Genomic DNA, 27,281 nt, shown 5'->3' on the forward strand with positions numbered 1-27,281 from the left:
TCTCCTCCAGAAGGCTTCTTCACTTCTAAACTATCTGGAGGACGGAGCTAGAAATATAAGCCTCTGTGGATCATTAGCATACCAATGATCAAGGATGACTCCCATCAGAGTCGTTAGCTGAGTCGTTGACCTACTTACGCCTCGAGTCATCACCTCCCCCAGTCATCTGTGGGTCGTTGGGGTCACATGTTCCAAGGTGGGACTGGGCTTGAGTTGTTTTGGGAGAGAATTCAAAACAGCATTGTAGGTAGGTGAGAGATGGTGATTCTACAATTCACTTAGCAACAACAACATTTTATTTCTTTTATTTTAAATACATTATTAATCCCAGAGGGGGAAGTTGTGGTTCGCACTCTGTTGTTGTAGAGTCATAGAGCAAACAATCAGCTTTAAGTCTGATTGGACAAACAGGGGCTGACAGGAGTCCTTAGTCCTTCAGATGGAAGTGGAGTGCAGAATCCTGTCCTGAAGAGCTGATGAAGTATGTTAGTTTGATGTTGTAGTAAGTAGTTAGTGATGTAGTAACAGCTTACATAACTGTGTAGATAATGTGATCCCTACCAAACAAACACAAATATATGCTCACACTAACCCTGGGTTCCTCCTGAGAGAAAGGAAAACGCTTTGAATTGAAAAAGAAAAAACCTTTCAAACGACCCACAGACGACTTGGGGAGGTAACGACTCGAGCTGAAACTAGCTCAACGACTCAGCTACCGACTCTGATGGTCATCCACAGAGGCTCCGCCCACCAGATAGTTCAGAACAGAAGAAGCCTTTCAGAGGAGAGGACAAACATCTTCAAGGGGTGCATCTGAATTACAAAGTGCCAACACAGTCAGTAGACAGTCCCTACTCTCTGTGCTGTATCCTGTTAGTATCTACTGTTCAGTTTTAGAGAACCAGGGCCATGAAAACACATTTCAAAGTTTACACCTCCAGGGATGAACAGGGGGGAGAGACGAGGAGGAAGTCCAAGGAGGAGTTCTGTCAGACACACACAGTAGGTTGATATTTGTTCCTCCTTCGTCTGATTCATTCAGGGTAGAAGGGACGTCATTTGTGTTACCTGAACCGGCCACATCCATCCTGGTTTTTTGTTGAACTTGGTCAGAGGGGCCAAGTGCAGCTGGGCCACTCTGACCAAGTTCAACACGTCCATCTGATTCCTTCATACAAGCAGGCAGTAAAGCTCTGTAAGCCTGTTGTGAGGACATGAAAGAAGTGGAGCAGTGAAGCTGTGGAAGAATGAAAGGATCTGCTCTGTGTATCTTAGCATTAGAGGAGTCCAACATTTGGCTTCAACATGTCAATCTCCCCCTAATATTACCAGCCCCTTACTCTTTGTTGTTGAGATGAGATGAGATTCAACTTTATTGTCATTACACATATACAAGTATAGTGCAACGAAATGAGGTTTGGCATCTCACCAGAAGTGCAAATAAGCAGAAAGTGCAAGAGTTCGTGCTAAATATGTACAGTGATTATGACATTTACAGATGTGGTTAAAGAAAGTGAATTATTAAGTATATATGGCTGGATGGACTATTGGGATGCTATAAATATAAGAGTATTCAGAGTATTAAATATACAGATTAAGGTGCAGAGAAAATGAATATACTAATGTACAGATAATATACAGAATATGTACATATTATACAGATCAATAACTTACAGTGGTGATATGGACATACAAAAAATACAATAATGTGTGTGACCAGGAGGAGTGGTGGGGGATGATGGATGTGAGGTGATATGCAGGGGAGGGGGGGGGGGTGGGGGGGGGGGGGGTCAGGAGGGGGCAGAGTTCGAGAGAGGGGCGGAGTTTGAGAGAGAGACAGAGTTCAGAGTTTGGGGGGTCGAGTTCAGTAGGGAGACAGCTCTGTGGAAAAAGCTGTTCCTCAGTCTGCTGGTTCTGGTCCGGAGGCTTCTGAAGCGCCTACCGGAGGGCAGGAGGGTAAACAGTCTGTGGGCAGGGTGGGAGGAGTCTTTAGATGCCGTGAGCTCGCCGCAGACAGCATTTCCTCTGGACATCCTCGATGGCAGGAAGTGGACACCTTGTGATGCGCTGGGCTGTTTTAACCACCCGCTGTAGCGCCTTACGGTCCGTGACAGAGCAGTTTCCCTACCAGACTGTGACACTGCTGGTTAGGATGCTCTCAATCACACAGCGGTAGAAGTTCTTCAGTACAGCTGAAGACAGGTGGTGTCTCTTCAGTGTCCTCAGGAAAAAGAGGCGTTGATGAGCCTTCTTCACCAGACTGGAGGTGTTAGTGGACCAGGATAGGTCCTCTGTGATGTGGGTCCCCAGGAACTTGAAGCTGGAGACACGTTCAACAGCCATCCCGTTGATGTGAATGGGGTTGTGCGTGCTTCCTCTTTCTCTCCTGAAGTCCACGATGAGCTCCTTCGTCTTGCTGGTGTTGAGAAGCAGGTTGTTGTCAGCGCACCAGGTGGCCAGATGCTGTACCTCCTCCCTGTAGGCTGTGTCATCGTTGTTGCTGATGAGGCCAATCACCGCTGTATCGTCCGCAAACTTGATGATGGTGTTGGATCCATGTACAGGTCTGTAGTCGTGGGTGAAGAGGGAGTAGAGGAATGGGCTCAGCACACAGCCCTGTGGTACGCCTGTGTTGAGTGTGATGGTGGAGGAGCAGGTGTGTCCTGACCTAACATACTGGGGTATGTTGGTCAGAAAGTCCATTATCCAGTGACGGAGGGAGGTGTTGAAGCCCAGGTCTCCAAGTTTAGTGTTCAACTTGGAGGGGATGACAGTGTTGAATGCTGAGCTGAAATCAACAAACAGCATTCGTGCGTATGTGTTGTTATTGTCCAGATGTGTGAGCACAGAGTGCAGCGCAGTGGAGACTGCATCCTCTGTACTCCTATTGCTGCGGTAGGCAAACTGGTACGGGTCCAGTGTGGGTGGGAGGCAGATTTTCAGGTGTGCTAGGACCAGTCGCTCAAAGCACTTCATAATGATGGGTGTGAGTGCTACAGGGCGGTAGTCATTCAGGCCTGTCGGGCTGGAGTGTTTCGGCACTGGGACAATGGAGGTGGCTTTGAAGCATGCTGGCACAGCTGCTTGGGCGAGGGACAGGTTGAAGATGTCCGTAAAAACCCCAGTGAGCTGCTCTGCACATGCTCTAAGCACGCGCCCAGGGACCAGCAGCCTTTCGGACGTTGATCCGGCTCAGTGCAGCGTGGACGTCTGTGGTGGTGAATGAGAGGGGCTGGTTGTCTGCAGGAGGTCTGGTCGTGGTCTGCGTCTCCTTGTTGTCTCTATCGAAACGAGCATAAAAGTGATTTAGCTCGTTCAGGAAGGAGACATCTGTGGTCATCGGGGTGAAGTTGCTGGGTTTATAGTCACTGATGGCCTGGATGCCCTGCCACATGCGTCTGGGGTCGGAGTTGGAGAAGTGTTCCTCTACCTTCAGCTTGTAGCAGTGCTTGGCCTTGATGATGCCCCTCCTCAGGTTTGCCCTGGACACGCTGTAGGCCATTGCATCACCTGATCTAAAGGCGGTGTTGCGGGCCTTCAGCAGGAGACGCACCTCCTTATTCATCCATGGCTTCTGGTTTGGGTACGTGGTGATCTGCTTCCATGTTGTCACACTGTCGATGGTGGTGTTGATATAATGCAGCACAGAAGAAGTGTAGGTGTCAATGTCTGTGTGAGAGCCCGAGGTGGCCTGAGAGGCAAACATACTCCAGTCTGTGTGGTGGAACTTGTCCTGAAGTACAGAGTCTGTCCCCGCTGGCCACACTTTAATTGTTGTCACTGATGGCTTCACACGTTGGAGGAGTGGGGAGTACTTGGGGATGAGGAACAAAGAAAGGTGGTCTGACTGTCCCAGGTGGGGGAGGGGGGTCGTGGTGTAGGCTCCTGCAATGTTAGTGTAAACATGGTCCAGGGTTTTGTTTCCTCTTGTATTGCAGGAAACGTGCTGGTGAAATTTAGGGAGCACTGTCTTTAAGTTTGAATTATTAAAATCACCTGCAACTATAAATGCAGCCTCCGGGTGAGCAGTCTGTTGTTTACTAATGGCTGTGTAAAGTTCCTTCATAGCAGCTTTTGCATCTGCATCAGGGGGGATGTAAGCTGCAGTTACAATAGTGGAGCTGAGCTCCCTTGGCTGATAGAAAGGTCTACATTTAACCATGAGAAACTCAATGTTAACTGAGCAGTGTCTCCCAATAATGACAGAGTCTGTACACCAAGTGTTGTTGATATAAATGCACAGTCCTCCTCCTCTGGTCTTACCGGAGTCCTCTGCTGTTCTGTCTGCCCAGAGTGTGTGGTGACCGGCTAGCTTGATAGCATCGTCCGGTACTTCATTGTTTAGCCATGTTTCTGTGAAGATCATGACATTACAGTCCATAAGTCTCTTGCTGTGCATGATGCGAAGTCGTAACTCGTCCATCTTGTTCATCAAAGACCGCACATTAGCGAGGAAAATGCTGGGTAACGGGAGACGGTGCGGTGTTAGCTTTAGCTTAGCCCTTATACCTCCGCGCTTCCCCCGCCTTTGTTTACGGTCTCGACGCCGCCTGCGAGCACTTCCGCCCGGCCGGGTGGAGTGCGTAGCCTCGGGTGTTTTGGCGATCTCTGGGATGAGTCGAAGATTGTTGATTGGATCGTCAGGGAGATGTATTCCAATATCCAAAAGTTCCAGTCTGGTGTAGGATGTTAAGGCGAGGTTGTTCCGTACGAACAAGCCCGAAATTAACAGGATAATTACTGGAAAAATTGCAAATCTGAGAGAGACGCTGGGCCTCGCGATGCGCTCGCGCCGCCATCTTGGTCATATTTTGGTCATATGTTCTGATCTCTATCAGCTGTGAGTTCTGTTCCTGTGTCTGGAGGAGAATCAACATTTAGGAAAGAAATATCTGTGCACTCTATTTTCCAACTCCCAGAACAAATGTTCCTTCTTGATGTCCCATGTTGTTTTTCAAAGCCTACATGGGATTGAATGATTACAGCCACTCCTCTCCGAGCTGTGCTACAGGAGCTATAGTATACCTGGCTCTTAGTGCTTTTCTTCACTTTCTTATCTGCTCAAATGTGTTTCCTGGAGGAACACTACATCCCCTTCATCTCTCTCCATCTGGAGCCACCTCTTCTTCCTCTTTGCTACATGATTCAGTCCATTCACATTCAATGAGATCATATTGAAGTCTAGGTATGGAGGGGGGTAGGAAAGGTGCTGGGTCAGGTGTGGGGAGGGAGTATGATGAGCCACCATGACACACAGAATGTTGATGGTTGCCGTGGAAACAGCAGATGTGGTCCTGTTGCTGTGTGTGCTGCTGTGATAAAAACCTCATGTAAATTATACTCAGATACATCAGCTGGTCTGTAAACATATTCTGGTCCTCAGGTCACTTTCACCCGTTCACCTTGACTACGGTCTAGTCTGAGTTGTGAGGGGAGCAGAGTGACCTCCAATGATTGCTCTTCTTTTTGTTAGTGTTTGGATTGAGCGCCCCCTGCTGGCAGAATTGACATGCTGTGTGTTGAACACAAACAAGCTGAGAGTTTGTGTCACAGACTGTCACAGACACACAGGTGCAAAGTGACTGCTGGCTCTCTCCACTTCAGTCACACACACACACACACACACACACACACACACACACACAGTTTTCAGCCTGCTCGGTCCTGACCGGTGAGCAGCCGGTCCTAACGAAGTATATCCAATCAGACGAGCCGTTACATGCCCCACACACAGAGACACTAACAGAGCAGCTCACACAACAAGCTAACATGTGGACAGTGCAGACATGAGATGTCCATCAGCAGAGGAGAAGAAGGTTCAACATCCAGAAGAAGAAACACAGAAGGTTTCCCTCCTCACCTCTCTGTCTATGGTGGATCCACACGTCTGCACTGCCCGTATGTATGTGTGCTCCTGTTGTCTCTCTCTGTCTGTCAGGCTGGGGGAGCGCAGCACGTTAACATCATTAATACTCCTGTAATATCTGTGGGGAACAGAGGGACACTTGAAGGATTAAAGCTCAGTGTGTGTTATTCAATAAGTCGGAGCTGATGTGAGTTGAAAAAGGACAAACTCCAGATTTCCTGGGAACTTCTGCGTGACTGTCTTCTTGTTTATCAGCGAGCCGTGAAAGCCACAAAAACTAAATACTTATCCACACTCATTTCTGCAAATGTCCAAAAACCACAGGTTCTTTTTAATGTATTTGATTCTCTTGTCAATCCATCTGGTGCTGTCGGTATTGAGCAGACTTCTTCACTGTGTGAGGACTTTGTGCGGTTCTTCGGTGATAAGATTGCTGCTCTTAGGTCATTGCCCCCTCAGTCTGCTCAGGACCCCTCAGTTCCCACAGCAAGCTCAGCTGTCTTTCAGCAGTTTGAGCCTGCCTCTCTCTCTTCACTCACTGAAATAGTGGAGCACCTTCGTCCTGCTAACTGTCCATCTGACAGCCTTCCATCCCACTTGTTCAAAGAGGCTTTTAGCTCAGTTCAGTCTTTTATTTTACTGTTTATAAATCGATGTCTGAGCTCTGGGTGTGTTCCATCTTCTTTTAAACATGCAATGGTGCAGCCTCTCTTGAAAAAGAAAAATCTGGACCCCTTGGTTTTGTCAAACTATAGGCCTATTTCCAAGCTCCCTTTTATTTCCAAGGTCTTAGAGAAAGTTGTCTATAACCAACTCCAAGATTTTCTTCAAAGGGCCAATGTTTGTGAAGTGTTTCAGTCTGGTTTTAAGTCTCTTCACAGCACTGAAGCTGCTCTTTTAAAAGTTTTTAATGATGTCTGTCTAACCTTGACTCTGGTAACTGTGCTTTTTAATTCTTCTTGACCTGACAGCGGCGTTTGATACAGTGGATCACACAATCCTCCTTTCACGCCTTGAGCACTGTGTAGGCATTAAAAGCACTGCTTTGGATTGGTTGAAATCGTTCCTCTCTGAGAGATCATTCTCTGTGCACATGGGCCCGTTTTCCTCCGCAGTTGCCCCTTTGACTTAACTGTCCCCCAGGGGTCAGTTCTGGGCCCTCTGCTGTTCTCACTCTATATGCTACTTGTGGTGACTAATTTGACACAAACCCTATATTGTCCAAAGCAGTCACCACTGACATGTGAGATGTGGAACTATATGGTGGAAATACGGTCAAAAAACTATATGCTTCCAAACACACCTGAATCCAATTACCTGGAACCTTGGACTTAAGTACAGCTCAAGTCAAGACTCCACCCAGTGGCCAGTGTCGGAACCACACAAATACAAAAACAAGCATTTTGGCTCCTACACTACCCCTGGGGTCTATTTTTAGAAAGCATGGTGTTCCCTTCCACTGCTTTGCTGGTGGAAGGGAACTGATGTGCAGGTTTATCTGCCATTAAAGACCCTTACCAAGGACTCTTTGGTGCCTGAAAAGACTGAAGAAGAGTTCCCAAGTAAAGCACTGAAATGAACAGTCGTGTGTGTGTGTGTTCCCTAACTATAGTGGAGGTAAATGGACTTGAGCTTGTATAGCGTGTAGTTTCTTAAGTTCTCCTCCTTAGACGATGATGTGTAGATGATGAAGAAATATCCGCTGACACTGACTTGCTTGTAATGTAAGACATTTATTTACAAAGTCAAGAAACAGCATCAGTCCAGGTTAGTCATGACACCTGGGAGAGCCACTAGCCAAATGTGAACCCTCTCGAACAAAGAAAGACTCTAGTATTTATACAGCATTGGACAAAGAAAACAGAAAACCATCCAAGTCCTTATTTGGACTTAGGTCAACAACTGTTACTCTCCTTAAACTTACTCTGAACTTATGGCCTTAAGATTTACAATTCCATGCCGGGTTGACTTTATTATCTCTTCCTCAGGATCAACACCTGTTTACTCCTGTTTAGACCCAAATGTTATCCTACTCAGTCTGAAGGAAACGACCCCTAATAAACCACTTCATGCTCTTTGGTGTTAAACCAAGCTTTCCTTGAGACCACTAACTGCTTTAACATAAGTTCACACTTCAGCAGTACACTTACAGTTCACACAAATGTTTATATCACATTGTGTTGCATGTAAAATACACTACATATTCCCCCCTTCGAGACTTTAGTCTCGAAAAAGACTAACACACAAAATACTTATGACATAACCCTCTGATCATGACTAACCTTAATATTTTTGTAGAGTGTGAGAGCGAAAAACCCATCAAGCAGACATCTTTCAAATACCATCAAACAATCTAGACCGGAAAATTCTCTCACGGCCTCACTGCCCATGGCGACCACTTTTCAGCACTCTTAAACCAATTAAAATACTAACTAAATCAAATAACTTCATTGAATGATATACAAATGCATACATTAAGAACCTCAGAAATAAAAATAAAAAATTGTTCAAAGTCAGGCTGGTCGACCCATCGCACCTTTCAATGAACCCATCCATACCTATCACCACTTTCCCTAAGGATCGAGAAAAGAAATAAAACACCTGAGGTCTCAATACATCTTACACAGTTTCCAAAAACATCAATACTAAATCTAAATAATATATCACACTAAACATCTAATGTAAAATAATAAAGAAAAGAAGAATAAATGAGAGTAGGAAAAAGACATTAAAAGTTGCTTTGTAGGAGTATCAGCTTCTTCCATTTGACTGCAAAGATTGTCCATTCAAGAACTCCCATCATGATCTCCTCATTCAGTCCACTGTCCGTCAGGATGTCCTCATTCAGTCCACTGTCCATCAGGATGTCCTCCACTCGCCTACATTTGAATATTCACGTCCTTTAGGCTGAAGGAATCTCTGGACAGTCCATCATTCTCACACTGGTCTCTCCAATACTATCCTAGGGAGAGAAATCACAAACCAGTATCTTTGCACAAGAAAAGCATCAACAATATAATCATTTCATATCATACTTTCAAATGATCTCAATGTGTGATTAACATATTTTAATGTCCCCCCTTTATCCATTCAGTCACTATTCAATTCAATCCTATGCATTGGCAAATTTTCACAATACAATTTTAACACACATACATGTTTTCATCAACACCTTGGCTTTGCAGATGATATTATTTCTCTATTTTATTTTTTCTATTTTCAGTCTCAGTCTCCTCTCAGTCTCATACTCTCAGTCTCCTCTCAGTCTCCTCTCAGTCTCATACTCTCAGTCTCCTCTCAGTCTCATACTCTCAGTCTCCTCTCAGTCTAATACTCTCTCAGTCTCCTCTCAGTCTCATACTCTCAGTCTCCTCTCAGTCTCCTCTCAGTCTAATACTCTCTCAGTCTCATACTCTCAGTCTCCTCTCATACTCTCAGTCTCCTCTCCGTCTCATACTCTCAGTCTCATACTCTCAGTCTCCTCTCAGTCTCATACTCTCAGTCTCATACTCTCAGTCTCATACTCTCTCTGTCTCCTCTCAGTCTCATACTCTCAGTCTCATACTCTCTCTCAGTCTCCTCTCAGTCTCATACTCTCAGTCTCCTCTCAGTCTCATACTCTCAGTCTCCTCTCAGTCTCCTACTCTCTCAGTCTCATCCATGTCCTCGCAGATGTAGGACTCAATCCTTCTTTTGATCAAATACACCATCTCTGCTTCCTAGATCCATTCTCAGCACTTACTTATCTCCTTCTTTCTACTTCATCACATCCACCAACATCTTCATCCTCATCACTTTCTTTTACCTTTACACATTCCTATTCAAATGAACAAGAAACTTTCATCCTTTTACACTTACTTTTTACCCTCATAACTCCTTTTTACAACATTCACAAACTTTTCCACTAATTTTACTTTTCAAACTGTTCCCTTTTTGAATAGATATGTATCTATGTGTTTGTAATTTTCAAATTTAGAGTAGGTGACATCATCATTTAAGTTAACCAAACTTCTGAGATACTTTCAAACAAACAAATATCTTTACTGATCACAATATTTACAGCTTAGCAGGTATTTGTGCTACAATAAACTTCTTCCAAAGCTTAGCTGACTAGTTGGACTCCAGTACACTAAAGATCTCTTGGACACTGGTGTCATAAATAGTTGATAACTAGTATCACTCAGCACATCCACCAGACAGCCTTCTGGTGTACACCTTATTGTGTATTCATCTTACATAACAAATCTCTTCCTAAAAGTGCAATTGATGTATGTTCTAACACCAATATAGGTATTGTTATTTTTAAATTGTCTATAACAGAGCTCAATTGTCTTTGTGAGAGGAATCAGCTGTTTCACAATCTGCCATTACTTCTAATAGTTGATCTTTACTTTTAAGTCTATTTTTGAATCTTGCTCTGGCCCTGACACTACCTGCTGACACCCCCCTTTCGAGTCTTCTGTGCACCACTAGAACCCTTGCTCTGTGCTTCTGTAAGGATTCACAGAGATCACACTGAAACCTCCTCTGAAGCTTCCTCTTGCCCTGTAATAATTATAAGCAAGGTGGCCCAACAATCCACAATAATAGCATACATCTGGAGGCTGTTGAAAGTTTCCTCCTCTACCTCTGCCATAATGTCCTTGACCTCTTCCTGTCCATATCTGTGATCTGCCAGAATCTGACTGTGAAAAAGAAACATTAGGGACCATAGGTGTCGGCAGGGCTGGATGAAACTGTATCTGTCCCTGCTGCGGTTGAGGTGATACTTGATTTGGTTGAGGCTGACTCTGCACAACAACAACTTCTTTCTTCTTATTATCAACCAGCTGTATTTGATTAAGTTTTCTGAGGATCTCCTCATCCTGTTCTTTCAGCTCATGCTCCTTTTTCCTATATAATTCAACTTGGTGTGCTATGTGATCTGTATACACACTCTTTGCCATGCTTCCAAGACCAACCACCTCTGCTAATTTACTTCGCACAGACAGGGGAAGCCCCTTCTGTATCTTAGCTCTCAAAATTGACTGCTCCATTAGATTCAAATCTGGATCATTACCTGTGACATTCCTCCACACGAGGTGAGCTCTTGACACATAGGCTCTTGGATTTTCCTGTGATCCCAATGACTCAATCAAAATATTATCAGGATGTACGTTTGTCTGAAATGCATCCCTCAGTGCTTTCCACATCCGACCTCTATTGCAGCAAACAATTCTGGATCATGCACAGTAGTTGCCACATATCTATTAAGACCTGCCGCCTGCAGGAGCTCCTCCATCCCTGGGACCCCAATGAGACTAGCCAATAGTCTCTTGATGTCTCCCATGGCAGGCTGTGTACCCACCAAAAGCTCTTCCAACTTTGAAATCCATGGATGTGCTCCATCCTGCAGAGTAGGTAGCTTTTCCATTATGTCTGACATATCTGTATTTTGCCAGGGTTTGTACTTCAGATGTTGTCCTCGTATGATTACTGGACACATTTTATCAAGTCTCTTATCTTTTCTTGAGCGCAAAGAGTATCCAAATGTATCAGACTCTTTAGATTTTTTCTTCTGTATCTTCTTCTGTGTCATTCTTAGTTCATGTAATTGCTCTTCTAGTAATTGCTGGGTTTCTGGATTACTAGATTCATCTAACTCCTGAAGACATTTACCTATGCTCCTCTCAACCTCTCTTAAAGCCCTACCTCCGTCATCTTTTACCCCTGAACTGGCTGCTAGCGGGTTAAGATATGAAGAACCCTCTCTACTTGAGTCTTGAGTATTTTTAACAAGTGGATTAGTCTTCTGCACAACATCAACAGTAACTGCTTGTGTAATCTTCGTACTCATCGTTGACATTAGACTGACCCTCTTATTTCATTAAAATATAAATTGAACAACGTTAATCAAATCTAGATAGATAGACAGATTATTGATCTCAAACAAAATTGAAAGCATCTAGTACTGACGTACCAGACATAAAATGTAGCTCTACCACACTAAAAACAATACTTTTACCAACCCCAAAAAGAGAGAGAGCTTCTTACTAGGAAGTAAAATTGCTTATGTATCACCAATCACACCCAATTATCTCCAAACTATGGAAATCGAGTCAATGTTCCATCTCAAGACAAACTCACATCAAACTAAACCATACTCAGATAATGAAACCAACATTCACAGCACTCAACACCTTTGAATCAAATCAACTTTCCAACACAATAAGCAACCCAACCAACACTGCTTCATTAATCAACCAGATGCATCAATTAATCAGTCTGTTGCCAAGATTCCTCCTAAAAAATTACCCTTTAATTTACCATAATCCTATATGCAAAATCCAACCAAACATATCATAAACTACTAGTTTACAAATGTATGAGCTCATAGATAAATGCAGGTGTGTGTTGAAAGAGTTTATGAATAAAATCATACTGGCCTTGATCAAGCTGAAGGATTCCAATGAGTTGATATCTGCAAAGCTTCAGTGTCCATGAATCACTGCATGGTGTCTTCTCATCTGCCTTTTGGACTGCTTCACTTCAGACACATTCCATCTCCTCTGTCTTTACTCCAGCTCTCATATAACATAGAACAATAGAGAAAACAAAACAGAAGGTTAATGTCTTAGTCACTCCAAAAACACAATGCAATATTCAAACTTCAGATATAAAACAACTGATAATTCAATGTTGAAACAATGAAAATGGACTCAAAACTACGAAGAACTATTACAATTGTTTTTTATTTCAACAAGTGTGGCACAATCTTTTTCAGGTTTATTTTATATTTATCATTATTGTTAGTGTACTTTTAATTGAATTATCTTACCAATAAGATTTTGAATATTACAATGATTATTTATTTCCCAAAAATAACTCAATGGTTCATTTTCAGAATGTGGAATAACTGTAAATTCTTAAAGTTTAATCTAGGGTGAAATTGATCTTTTCTTCATCTTATTTTATATTTAAACCCCTAAAGAACATATCAATCACTCTGATATCTCCTTAACTAACAAAGGGAAATAAGGGAGGGGGCTCTCTCTCTCTCCTCTCTCAGAAGCAATAAACTCTAACACATTTAAAGCACCTCCCTTTGCTCCACCTCTTAAATTTAACAACAACTTCCAGTATGAGCTGACCATCAGAGAGTGAGCATCCTATCTAAAAAATCCTCTTCAAGTCAGATCAAACCAACACCACAAAAAGTGATCACACATACACACAAACGGACAGAAAATCCACACACCAACACATCAACCCAAACACATTCCAACAGAAAATCTTTTCTTATATTCTACCTAAATATATACATATTAAACAAACTGTCCTTGCTGATCTCTCCAATTCTCCTCAGACTCAACAAAGCTCATATTTTTTTATCTAATATAAATGTCCTTTGAAACAAAGGCTCATATACTTTATCTACTATATAAATGTCCCCTTTTTTAGGCTCATATTTTTATCTGGTTAAACAAAGTCCTATAAGGGGCTCATAGGTATTTAAACACTGAAGAAACAAAAATGTCTCTCCTCATGACTTTACCAAATCTCCTTTCATCAATCTGCTACATACACATATATTCTATTTTTTCAAATACACACAAACACAGGCCTTTACACACAACTAAACAAACAAAAAGACTGTCTTGCAGCCCACATTCTCACACACCCAGGATCCATTAGCACACACACCTCCAAAGAACGCCACCATTCGGTTACTTTAAAGTTTGTTTTTTTTAAATTCTAAGATTTTTCTCTAATGTATCAACAAAAATTCTTTGTTGCCACATTTTAGTATTTTTCTCTTTTTTGTAGATAGATAGATAGATAGATAAATAGATACTTTATTGATCCCGAGGGAAATTCAAGGCATCCAGTAGCAGTATACAGACAGGCAGGACACAAGACATTAGTTACAATACACACCCGCTGTCCCGCCTCCCCTCTCGATACAATAATCCCCCAAACAAGATTTAGCAGCCCCTATGTGACTAAGAATAAACATAATTATATGTTAAACCTGTGCAGTTAGCATTAGCAGTTAGACTTAAAACTAATATAGCATAATGTACATAACCTGTGAGGAGAGAAAAACATGTGTTGGTTAAAAGAGACCTGTAAACAGTTAAAGAGCCTTAGAAACAAAGTGCTGACCTTCTAGAAACTAGTTACATGTGCATGTACAGAGGTGTTGGAGGTATTGCCAGAGGTGTGAGTACAGTCGTTAAACAGTCAATGCAGGAATGTAAATTGGCTCACCAACTTAAAGGAGCAGTGATTTGCATTAAGTGTCCATGACAATAAGCTGAAACCAGGAGTGATTTGGGTGATTATCATTAAGTACCCAACTATTGAGGGGCAGATTAGCATTAAGTGTTGAAGACAATAGAGTGAAACTTGACCTAATTAGGGTGATCATGTCAACCATTACAGATGTAGCATAACACAACAGTAGGATGAAACCAGATGATTAGAGTGATTATCTTTAAAGTGACCAGTGCTCAGTAAGGTGACTATCAATATGCATTACAGTGTCCAACTGGGGGCTGACTCTGAGGTCAGCAGTGCAGATGAGGAGTGAGAAAAAAGTGAAAAAAGAGTCCAGGGATCACTGTGCGCTTCTTCCCTGCTGTGACAGTGAAGTGTTGTACAGTCTGATGGCCTATAGGGGGACGAAAGAGTTCTTGAGTCTGTCCGTGGAGCACAACTGTGAGAGCAGTCTTTCGCTGAACATGCTCATCTGCCCGGTGAAGGTGCTGTGCAGAGGGTGGTGTGTGTTGTCCATGATGGAGAGCATTTTGTCCAGAGACCTCCTCTCTACCACTGTCACCAGTGAGTCCAGCTCTGTACCCACCACAGAGCCGGCCCTCCTCACCAGTCTGTCCAGGCGTGCTGCGTCCCTCTTCTTGCAGCTTCCTCCCCAGCACACCACTGCGTAGAAGAGGACACTGGATACCACGGACTGGTAGAACATCTGCAGCAGCTTTTTGCAGATGTTGAAGGACCCCAGCCTTCTCAGGAAGTACAGACGGCTCTGTCCCTTCCTGCAGGTAGTGTCCATGTTAGGCGACCAGTCCAGCTTGTCATCCAGCTGCAGCCCCAGGTACCCGTAGGTCCTGACCACCTCCACGTCGACCCCGCCGATGGAAACAGGTTCTAGATGTGGTTTCTTCCTTCGGAAGTCCACCACCATCTCCTTGGTCTTGGAGGTGTTTAGCTGCAGATGGTTGTCACTGCACCACGTCACAAAGTCCTCGATCAGGCTCCTGTACTCCTCCTCCTGTCCATCCCTGACACAAGCAACTATCGCAGTGTCGTCCGAGTATTTCTGCATGTGGCAGAGCTCAGAGTTATATTGGAAGTCAGAGGTGTACAGGGTGAACAGGACAGGGGAGAGCACGGTCCCCTGTGGTGCTCCGGTGCTGCTGACCACAGTGTCAGATGTGCAGTCCTTCAGTCTGACGTACTGTGGTCTCTCTGTGAGAGAGTCCGTGATCCACCTCACCAGGTGCGAGTCCACCCTCATCTCGGTCAGCTTGTCTCTCAGTAGGAGGGGATGGATGGTGTCGAAAGCGCTTGAGAAATCAAAGAACATGATTCTCATCACGCTGCTCCCTTTGTCCAGATGAGAGTAAGCCCTGTGTAGAAGATAGAGTATGGCATCGTCCACGGCCACCTTTGCCTGGTATGCAAACTGCAGTGGATCCTGTGCGTGTTGTACCTGGGGTCTGAGGTGTTGGAGCAGCAGCCGTTCGAAGGTCTTCATAACGTGGGATGTCAGAGCGATTGGTCTGAAGTCGCCTGGCTCACTGGGGTTCTTCTTCTTGGGGACAGGGGTGAGGCACGAGGTCTTCCAGAGCACAGGAACCTTCCCGAGCCTCAGGCTCATGTTGAAGATGTGCTGAAGTGGCTCCCCCAGCTCAGCAGAGCAGGCCTTTAGCATCCTGGGACACACCTTGTCTGGGCCTGCTGCCTTCCTGGGGCGGAGTCTCTTCAGCTCCTTGCTCACCTGGTCTCTGGTGATCGTGGGGGGGATGGATTGTCACTGGAGGTTGTATCTGTTCTGGTGGAGGTGTTGGGGGGAGTGAGAGGGGGGGAGGGGGTGTGTAGAGGGGTGCTGGGGGGACAGGCACTGGCTGCAGCGACGGGGCTGTCGAACCTGTTAAAAAACAAGTTGAGCTGGTTTGCTCTCTCAGGGTCCCCGTCTTCTGCGTTGTTGTTTTTCTTTTTGCAGCCTGTGATGGTTTTCATGCCCTCCCAGACCTCCCTCATGTTGTTCTGCTGCAGCTTCTTCTCTACCTTCCTTCTGTACTCCTCCTTTGCCTCTTGGAGTCTGACCTTGAGTTCCCCCTGCACACGCTTCAGCTCTGCCTGGTCTCCCTCCTTGAATGCCCTTTTCTTCCTGTTAAGGATCTCCTTGACATCGCTGGTGATCCAGGTCTTGTTGTTCGGGAAGCAGCGCACAGTTTTAGTGGGAACCACAACGTCCATACAGAAGTTCATGTAGTCAGTTGTGCACAGTGTGTGACCCTACACTATACGTTTATTTTATCTTTTAGTTATCACCCTCATAATTCAGTTCACAAATCAGACTACATCCCATTAAAGCCAACTTTCACTCAGAAGCTAATTTTACACATGTCTTACTGTTATGAAGATCTAGGCCCTGATCCATACTCTTGCATGGTTTTTTTCTTAACTTCCTTATTACTAATTCTGCTTAACTAACTCTAACTCTTTTTCTTCTGCTTCTTTCTTTCTTCTTTCTTTCTTGTTTCTCAATAAATCCCAATTTAAACAGAAATTACTTCAAACGTCAACACATCATCTCAATTCACTCCAAGTTCTTTGACAGTGGAGCCAGCACAGCTACCTCAACAAAAAATCAGCACTCTGACATGTGTGACAAAACACTCACCCAAAATGCTGCAGAAATGAAGAAGCAGCAAAAACACTCCAAACTGACCCTGCTCGCAGCGCCATTAATGTAGTTTCTTAAGTTCTCCTCCTTTGACGATGATGTGTAGATGATGAAGAAATATCCGCTGACACTGACTTGCTTGTAATGTAAGACATTTATTTACAAAGTCAAGAAACAGCATCAGTCCAGGTTAGTCATGGCACCTGGGAGAGTCACCAGCCAAATGTGAACCCTCCCGAACCAAGAAAGACTCTAGTATTTATACAGCATTGGTCAAAGAAAACAGAAAACCATCCAAGTCCTTATTTGGACTTAAGACAACAACTGTTAACCTCCTTAAACTTACTCTGAACTTATGGCCTTAAGATTTACAATTCCATGCAGGGTTGACTTTTATTATCTGTTTCTCGAGATCAACACCTGTTTACTCCTGTTTTGGACCCAAATGTTATCCTACTCAGTCTTAAAGAAACGACCCCTAATAAACCACTTCATGCTTGTTGATGTTAAACCAAGCTCTCCTTGAGACCACTAACTGCTTTAACATAAGTTCACACTTCAGCAGTACACTTACAGTTCACACAAATGTTTATATCACATAGTTTTGCATGTATAATACACTACAAGCGCTTTTTTAGTCTTCCGACTACTCAAAGCGCTTTTACACCGCAGATCACACCACTCACACCCATTCCCACTGATGGCTGGTCATATGCCCATTTAGTAACCAATTCCATTCTCGCCACATTCATACGCCCCAGACGCAGCAGGGGGAGCAATATGGGGTTAAGTGTTACCCTTGCTCAAGGACACATCGGACATGTTGCTCGTAGGAGCTGGGGATTGAACCCTCGACCTTCCGATTGAGGGACGACGACTCTACCAATGGAGCCACAGCCGCCCCTAAACTGTTACAGTTTACCTAAAAAGGTAAACTTTTTGACAGGTAGGAGCAGTCTGCACATGTCACAAGGGTTTTATTCTGAATCAATGCTGATGCATGTGATCCAGTGGACAACTCACCTGGGTCATCCTTTTCAAGAGACAGAGAAACTCAATCTCCTCCAGTGGACAACTATAACAAGTTTATCACTACCTAAAAAGGTAAACCGTTACCCTGAGTGAATATAGCCACCTACATAACTGTTGGTGTTTTCAGGAGTGAATACCTGACCAACGATTAGGTTGGGTTTTATAATGTAACATTTAGTTATTAAATTAAAATTAATAATTAACTTTACATAATTATTAATATGAATCAATAATGATTAATAAACTGAGTTTAATAAACCTTGGGGCACCACCCTGTAAACAGGGAACAACCAAAATATTACTAACATCAGTTTCAAATTAATTAATTAAATACCAATATCATTAATAATTAATAATCTGTATTTAATTGAAGGTGTGAAATCCGAACACAAAGCCCTTTCACCCAGCCTGAGTCACAATGTGAATACACAGTAATCACAAACAACTGCTCTTTAAATTATAACAGAATTTATTTAACAAAGAAACATCAAGTTAATCAATGAAACTCAATCAAACAAACAACTATTATAAACTAAACTACAGAGACAAACATAAACAAACAAGCGTGACACGTGTGTGTGTGTGTGTGTGTGTGTGTGTGTGTGTGTGTGTGTGTGTGTGTGTGTGTGTGTGTGTGTGTGTGTGTGTGTGTGAGAGAGAGAGAGAGAGAGAGAGATCAAGATGGCGGCGTGACCACGAGTGGTCACGTGATGGCGGACACAGAACACAGGTCTCCTAACCTGGTCTATTGTCTACAGACGGAGTCAAACTCTGTCTCTACCTGATCTATGTTTCTGCAGATCTGTGTGTCTCCAGTCATTCACAGTTAATGTATGTTTACAGTGGATCATTAATGTTTCAATAATCTAACCAATAGGATCAGGTTTAGAGAACATGAACTATAACATGTTAAAAAGTCAAACAGCTGCTGGAAATGCTTCAAATGTCTGAAAGGTGTGTTTATCACTAAGTTGACTTTATTTTTAAAGTGGGAGGAAATCTTCCATGTTCAGGGTGTAAAACAGAGTTTATTAGTGATGATTGATTACAAACACAGGCTGACATGTCACTTCTTCTTCTGATGTTTCCAGCACATATGACAGGTAGGAGCAGTCTGCACATGTCACAAGGGTTTGATTCTGATTCAATGCTGATGCATGTGATCCAGTGGACAACTCACCTGGGTCATCCTTTTCAAGAGACAGAGTGGACAACTCACCTGGGTCATCCTTTTCAAGAGACAGAGAAACTCAATCTGCTCCAGTGGACAACTCACCTGAGTCATCCTTTTCAAAAGACAGAGTGGACAACTCACCTGAGTCATCCTTTTCAAGAGACAGAGAAACTCAATCTCCTCCAGTGGACAACTCACCTGGGTCATCCTTTTCTAGAGACAGAGAAACTCAATCTGCTCCAGAGGACAACTCACCTGGGTCATCCTTTTCAAGAGACAGAGTGGACAACTCACCTGGGTCATCCTTTTCAAGAGACAGAGAAACTCAATCTCCTCCAGTGGACAACTCACCTGGGTCATCCTTTTCAAGAGACAGAGTGGACAACTCACCTGGGTCATCCTTTTCAAGAGACAGAGAAACTCAATCTCCTCCAGAGGACAACTCACCTGGGTCATCCTTTTCAAGAGACAGAGTGGACAACTCACCTGGGTCATCCTTTTCTAGAGACAGAGAAACTCAATCTGCTCCAGAGGACAACTCACCTGGGTCATCCTTTTCAAGAGACAGAGTGGACAACTCACCTGGGTCATCCTTTTCAAGAGACAGAGAAACTCAATATCCTCCAGTGGACAACTCACCTGAGTCATCCTTTTCAAGAGACATAGTGGACAACTCACCTGAGTCATCCTTTTGAAGAGACAGAGTGGACAACTCACCTGGGTCATCCTTTTCAAGAGACATAGTGGACAACTCACCTGAGTCATCCTTTTCAAGAGACAGAGAAACTCAATCTCCTCCAGTGGACAACTCACCTGAGTGATCCTTTTCAAGTCACATAGTGGACAACTCACCTGAGTCATCCTTTTGAAGAGACAGAGTGGACAACTCACCTGAGTCATCCTTTTGAAGAGACATAGTGGACAACTCACCTGAGTCATCCTTTTCAAGAGACAGAGAAACTCAATCTCCTCCAGTGGACAACTCACCTGAGTCATCCTTTTCAAGAGACATAGTGGACAACTCACCTGAGTCATCCTTTTCAAGAGACAGAGTGGACAACTCACCTGAGTCATCCTTTTAAAGAGACAGAGTGGACAACTCACCTGAGTCATCCTTTTCAAGAGACAGAGAAACTCAATCTCCTCCAGTGGACAACTCACCTGGGTCATCCTTTTCAAGAGACAGAGTGGACAACTCACCTGGGTCATCCTTTTCAAGAGACAGAGTGGACAACTCACCTGGGTCATCCTTTTCAAGAGACAGAGAAACTCAATCTGCTCCAGTGGACAACTCACCTGAGTCATCCTTTTCAAGAGACAGAGTGGACAACTCACCTGAGTCATCCTTTTCAAGAGACAGAGAAACTCAATCTCCTCCAGTGGACAACTCACCTGGGTCATCCTTTTCAAGAGACAGAGAAACTCAATCTCCTCCAGTGGACAACTCACCTGGGTCATCTTTTTCAAGAGACAGAGTGGACAACTCACCTGGGTCATCCTTTTCAAGAGACATAGTGGACAACTCACCTGAGTCATCCTTTTCAAGAGACAGAGAAACTCAATCTCCTCCAGTGGAAAACTCACCTGAGTCATCCTTTTCAAGAGACATAGTGGACAACTCACCTGAGTCATCCTTTTCAAGAGACAGAGTGGACAACTCACCTGAGTCATCCTTTTCAAGAGACAGAGAAACTCAATCTCCTCCAGTGGACAACTCACCTGGGTCATCCTTTTCAAGAGACAGAGTGGACAACTCACCTGGGTCATCCTTTTCAAGAGACAGAGTGGACAACTCACCTGGGTCATCCTTTTCAAGAGACAGAGAAACTCAATCTGCTCCAGTGGACAACTCACCTGAGTCATCCTTTTCAAGAGACAGAGTGGACAACTCACCTGAGTCATCCTTTTCAAGAGACAGAGAAACTCAATCTCCTCCAGTGGACAACTCACCTGGGTCATCCTTTTCAAGAGACAGAGAAACTCAATCTCCTCCAGTGGACAACTCACCTGGGTCATCTTTTTCAAGAGACAGAGTGGACAACTCACCTGGGTCATCCTTTTCAAGAGACAGAGAAACTCAATCTGCTCCAGTGGACAACTCACCTGAGTCATCCTTTTCAAGAGACAGAGTGGACAACTCACCTGAGTCATCCTTTTCAAGAGACAGAGAAACTCAATCTCCTCCAGTGGACAACTCACCTGGGTCATCCTTTTCAAGAGACAGAGAAACTCAATCTCCTCCAGTGGACAACTCACCTGGGTCATCTTTTTCAAGAGACAGAGTGGACAACTCACCTGGGTCATCCTTTTCAAGAGACATAGTGGACAACTCACCTGAGTCATCCTTTTCAAGAGACAGAGAAACTCAATCTCCTCCAGTGGAAAACTCACCTGAGTCATCCTTTTCAAGAGACATAGTGGACAACTCACCTGAGTCATCCTTTTCAAGAGACAGAGTGGACAACTCACCTGAGTCATCCTTTTCAAGAGACAGAGAAACTCAATCTCCTCCAGTGGACAACTCACCTGGGTCATCCTTTTCAAGAGACAGAGTGGACAACTCACCTGGGTCATCCTTTTCAAGAGACAGAGTGGACAACTCACCTGGGTCATCCTTTTCAAGAGACAGAGAAACTCAATCTGCTCCAGTGGACAACTCACCTGAGTCATCCTTTTCAAGAGACAGAGTGGACAACTCACCTGAGTCATCCTTTTCAAGAGACAGAGAAACTCAATCTCCTCCAGTGGACAACTCACCTGGGTCATCCTTTTCAAGAGACAGAGAAACTCAATCTCCTCCAGTGGACAACTCACCTGGGTCATCTTTTTCAAGAGACAGAGTGGACAACTCACCTGGGTCATCCTTTTCAAGAGACAGAGAAACTCAATCTGCTCCAGTGGACAACTCACCTGGGTCATCCTTTTCAAGAGACAGAGAAACTCAATCTGCTCCAGTGGACAACTCAGCTGAGTCATCCTTTTCAAGAGACAGAGTGGACAACTCACCTGAGTCATCCTTTTCAAGAGACAGAGTGGACAACTCACCTGGGTCATCCTTTTCAAGAGACAGAGTGGACAACTCTCCTGGGTCATCCTTTTCAAGAGACAGAGTGGACAACTCACCTGGGTCATCCTTTTCAAGAGACAGAGTGGACAACTCACCTGGGTCATCCTTTTCAAGAGACAGAGTGGACAACTCACCTGGGTCATCCTTTTCAACAGACAGAGTGGACAACTCACCTGAGTCATCCTTTTCAAGAGACAGAGTGGACAACTCACCTGGGTCATCCTTTTCAAGAGACAGAGAAACTCAATCTCCTCCAGAGGACAACTCACCTGGGTCATCCTTTTCAAGAGACAGAGTGGACAACTCACCTGGGTCATCCTTTTCAAGAGACAGAGTGGACAACTCACCTGGGTCATCCTTTTCAAGAGACAGAGTGGACAACTCACCTGGGTCATCCTTTTCAAGAGACAGAGTGGACAACTCACCTGAGTCATCCTTTTCAAGAGACAGAGTGGACAACTCACCTGGGTCATCCTTTTCAAGAGACAGAGAAACTCAATCTCCTCCAGAGGACAACTCACCTGGGTCATCCTTTTCAAGAGACAGAGTGGACAACTCACCTGAGTCATCCTTTTCAAGAGACAGAGTGGACAACTCACCTGGGTCATCCTTTTCAAGAGACAGAGAAACTCAATCTCCTCCAGAGGACAACTCACCTGGGTCATCCTTTTCAAGAGACAGAGTGGACAACTCACCTGAGTCATCCTTTTCAAGAGACAGAGTGGACAACTCAGTTGGGTCATAATTTTCAGTGGAGAGAGAAACTTGATCTCCGGTGGACAACTCAGCTGCAGCTGGAAGTTATTTTGACCAGGGGGTGCTGTGAAAATCTTTTGTCCTGTTTTGGACAGAAACCGATGTGCCTATAGGCCTATTTAGAATACTTTTATAATATATACATTTAAATGTTTAAAAATAAATAAATAGATGAAAATTCACCACGTCATTGTCTTACACTCTTCAGTGAACACAGCCAGGGCCACACACACACATCATCAGTTCTCAGAGGAATATATGTGCTAATTACTTCAACAAGATTACACAATAACACTTTAACAATACAACAGATCAGCTGGCATGAACCTGAGTCACTGCACCTCCATTTATGTCACACACCACTCTATTAGCTCCAAAATCCTTTTATGCACAGCACAAGGAAATAGTCTCAGACAATCTAAGCACATTATTGAATAGCTCTCCACATCCATTACGCAAACACAAGCACAAAATAACACTTTTTTTCTCCATCTCCAACCTTTTACACAAACCACAAGGAAATAATCTCCGACTATATACGTTATTTAACAGATCTCCAAATCCATTACACACAGAACACACGATCAAAATAACACTCTCAATCCCCACCACCTTGAAAAAATACTGTAGTCTGATGTTAAACTGCATGGATATGAAAGTGCACGACGGCACCATGGTCTTACTTTGAGCTGCAGACAGGGTGTCCTGCTTACAGGTGTCCACATGTCCAGGTGCGCTCTGGGGTCGTGGAGATAAAGTCTGTAATGAGGGGATGAATGTCCAGGGAGTTCATAATTTGTGGGCATGCATCACTCAAACGTTTGTGGGTGTTTTCTGGGTCTTGGTGCTGCGTGTCTTCAAGAGATGCAAGGCTGAGAAAGTGTGCTCAGATGAGGACACAGAGACGGGGAGGCACAGACGTAACTCAATCAGTGTTTCTGTCTCTGAAAACATGGCTCATGTCTTTTACTGGAACTTTGTCCAACATGATGCTACATGTTGAACTGTGACACTCGTAGAATGAGCATGGAGCGAGAGGGGAACCTTTTTACGTCACTCGGCGTCTGCAACCTCTCGCCTGCCTGACGTTGACCACGTGACTTCTGTGACCTTGTGTTGATTATGTCTAAAAATAATTACATCAAAATCAAAAATACATGTAAGAGCCTACGTGTGTCAAAATCTTTTCCCACAAGATTTCTTGAGGAATTCATAAATTGTGCAAAAATATTTTTTGTAAAAAAAAAAATCTCCCACTCGCCACTAGGGGTTGATGCAGCACCCCCACTTCCTGCGGCCGTGCTCAGCCGAGAAACTCGATCTCCTCCAGTAGAAAACTCAGCTGGGTCATCCTCTTGAAGAGAGAGAAACTTTTGAAAAGTCCCTCTCTCTCTGTGTCCATGCTCAAATCCATGTCTTTAAAGATCTTTACAGCCCCTTCAAGCACAAAGTTTAGAAAATTCAGAAAGAAACTCTCCCCTCAAATGTGTGTCTTCCTGATCTTGACTTCCTTAAGAAGCTGCTGTCTCTCCATCTCAACACTGTCCCTACTTTCTCCACTTGGGTGTGGAGGAAGGTGGTTGACCTCCGCCCTCTTTGCTCTCTTGACATTTTTTGCAGGATTTTTCTCAGCAGGGGATTTCCTTGGTGATCTCAAGCTCAGGACCAGGTACTTCACGCCTTCTCATTTTGGAACAGTAATTAGCCATCTTGTATTTCAGGCGCTGCTGCGACCCGTACATGCCTGAAAATGAGCTGCCAGCTTCTCTAAGGCATGTAGGCTTTTTTACCAGAGCTTCTACAACTGCCAATATTTGAGGAGCAGTAGGATAGGCAGTGAAGTGGAATATTTGCTCAGCAAGTTTCTCAAGTATGTCAGAGTTCATGCTTGGATTCTGAAGGAGGGAGCCATCATTCTCATAAGCCACATGTCCTGCTTGAAGGAGGATGTCAACATGAAATGAAAAGGTGGGTATCACAACATGAGTTGGCCATGGTTCAGATGGATGCTCTGGTGGCTGTGCTAGAATGATGGTGTCAGATGAGCTAACCGAGGAACTGTCATCCAGGAAAGACAGAGTCATGGAGTCGGGAGTGGAGGATGCAGCAGGTTCATTGATGGGGCTCAATGTGAGAAGAACAGAAGGTTCACTTTGAACCACTTTGACTGTGTCTTTGTCCTGAATAATATCAGTTGATGTTAGAGTGAAGAATTGGTGATCAAAGTCTTTGTCCAGGTCCATAACAGTAAAACTCTGTGATAGATTAAAGCCAAAAGTTCTTCTACTGTAAAAGGAATCCCAGCTGGTAGGGTTCACTTATGAGTTTGAGTCTCTTCAATTATAACTCCAAGAGACACTTTTAGAAAATCATGCTCCTGCTTCTAATGCCATCTTGCTGCTGTAATAATCGATCTTAGTCTTGTTGATTGTATAATATGTCATGTGTATCTACCTCTGATGGTTTTGTGAGGGTGCTGTGGGTTTATGGGCGGGATATGTCAGCGAGAGCCTTTATGTGTGTACATTGTATGTAACTGTGTCTGTATTCAATTGTACTGATTGTGTTTTTGTATTCTTGAAAACGAGATGGATCATCTCAAGGGGATATCCAACAAATAAACAGAATGTGTATGATTATAAGTCGTAGCTGGGCAGGGCCTGACATCCTCATAGCCTTGGTCAAGCAGAACTGAAAAAAACAAAGATAAAGAACAAGGAGACAATTCAATGAGACGACAGGATCTCACTGTCGCTGCCCACGTGAGCATTGAAGTCCCCCAGTAGAACAATGGAGTCCCCAGTCGGAGCACTGTCCAGCACCCCTCCCAGGGACTCCAAGAAGGCCGGGTACTCCACACTGCCGTTCGGGCCGTAGGCCGAAACGACTGTCAGAGACCTGTCCCCTACCCGAAGGCGTAGGGACACGACCCTCTCGTTCACCGGGGTGAACTCCAACACCTGGCGGCTGAGCTGTGGGGCTATGAGCAAGCCCACACCAGCCCGCCGCCTCTCACCGCGGGCAACTCCAGAGAAGTAGAGAGTCCAGCCCCTCTCAAGGAGCTGGGTTCCAGAGCCCAAGCAGTGCGTGGAGGTGAGCCCGACTATATCTAGCCGGTACCTCTTAACCTCCTGCACAAGCTCAGGCTCCTTCCCCCCCAGTGAGGTGACGTTCCACGTCCCGAACGCCAGAAGCTGCGTCCGAGGATCGGGTCGCCGAGGCCCCCGCCGTCGACTGCCGCCCGATCCACACTGCACCCGACCCCTACGGCTTCCTCTGTGGATGGTGGGTCCACAGGAGGACGGGCCCGCGTCGTCCTTTCGGGCTGAACCCGGCCGGGCCCCACGGGCAGAGTCCCGGCCACCAGGCGCTCTCCTGCAGGCCCCAACCCCAGGCCTGGCTCCAGGGTGGGGCCCCGGCTCCGCCATGCCGGGCGACGTCACGGTCCTATTCGTGTTATTCTTCATAGGGGTTTTATGAACTGCATTTAGTCTGACCCGTCGCCCAGGACCTGTTTGCCTTGGGTGACCCTGCTGGGGGCTAAAAGCCCCCGACAACATAGCTCCTAGGGTCATTCGAGTGCTCAAACTCCCCCACCACGGTAAGGTAGCAGTTCAGGGGGGAGTTTCCTGAATGTGCATTGGAAAAACACAAAAAGCAGAAGAAAAAAGCCAAAATTGATAACTGAAACCAATCACTTGCTATAATCATCAACAAGCTTCTTACACCTCTCGGGTGCTCCAGGTCTCTCAGATTTGAAGGGTGTCTTGTTGCAACAGCCATGTTGAGGTCTCTCCATATGTGTTAATGGGATTTAGATCCAGAGACAGCAAAAACAACCCTAAAACATGATTGAACCTCCACCATGTTTGACTCTTGGCACTGTGTTCTTTTCCTTGTAGGCCTCATTCTGTTTTCTGTAAACAGTAGATGTGCTTTTCTAAAAAGCTCTACCTTAGTCTCGTCTGTCCACAAAACGTTCTCCCAGAAGGTTTGAGGCTTACTCAGGTTCATGTTTGCAAACTCCAGCCTGGCTTCTTTCTGTCTCTTAGTCAGCAGTGGGGTTCTCCTCGGTCTCCTGCCATAGCGCTTCTTCTCATTCAGATGACGACGTCTGGTCCGAGCTGACACTTCTGCACCCTGAGTCTGCAGGACACCTTGAATTTGTGTAGAAGTTGACTGAGCATGTTTATCCACCATTCGTCCGGGGAGATTAGCCACAGGGCCATGGATGACAAACTTCTTGATTATATTACAGTAGACAAAGGAACCTCAGGATCTCTGGAGATGGTCTTGTAACCTTGAGATTGTTGAGATTTTTCCATAATTGTTCTTCTTAAGTCCTCAGACAGCTCTGGCTCTTCTTTCTCTTCTCCATGCTCGGTGTGACACACGTAGGCACACAACACAGAGGTGGAGTCAACTTTTAGACATTCTCACTGGCATCAGGTGGGATTTCTATATTACCAGTGTG

General features: G+C 44.6%; 2 protein-coding genes across 2 annotated transcripts in view; both read right to left on the reverse strand.

Annotated features, from left to right (window-relative positions):
* Positions 1–27,281, reverse strand: part of LOC306829463 (uncharacterized protein) — a 187,396-nt gene that overhangs the window by 49,973 nt on the left and 110,142 nt on the right.
* LOC306828960 (uncharacterized protein) lies at positions 693–26,426 on the reverse strand. Its single transcript, XM_079351721.1, has 2 exons — positions 25,570–26,426; positions 693–775 (listed from the first exon to the last, which is right to left on the reverse strand). Exons 1-2 carry the CDS (start codon positions 26,380–26,382, stop codon positions 713–715), a joined length of 876 nt encoding a protein of 291 aa, XP_079207847.1. The 5' UTR covers positions 26,383–26,426; the 3' UTR covers positions 693–712.

This window comes from Symphodus melops (assembly GCF_947650265.1).
Source record: "Symphodus melops genome assembly, chromosome: 9".
Taxonomy (NCBI): Eukaryota; Metazoa; Chordata; class Actinopteri; order Labriformes; family Labridae; genus Symphodus; species Symphodus melops.

Coding starts and splice junctions, on each gene's coding strand:
- LOC306828960 (XM_079351721.1), bottom strand. CDS start 26,382: ATGACCCTAGGAGCTATGTTGTCGGGGGCTTTTAGCCCCCAGCAGGGT. Junction 776..25,569: donor TGGGGGACTTCAATGCTCAC/GTGGGCAGCGAC, acceptor CTCCTCTGAAAG/GCTTCTTCTGTTCTGAACTA.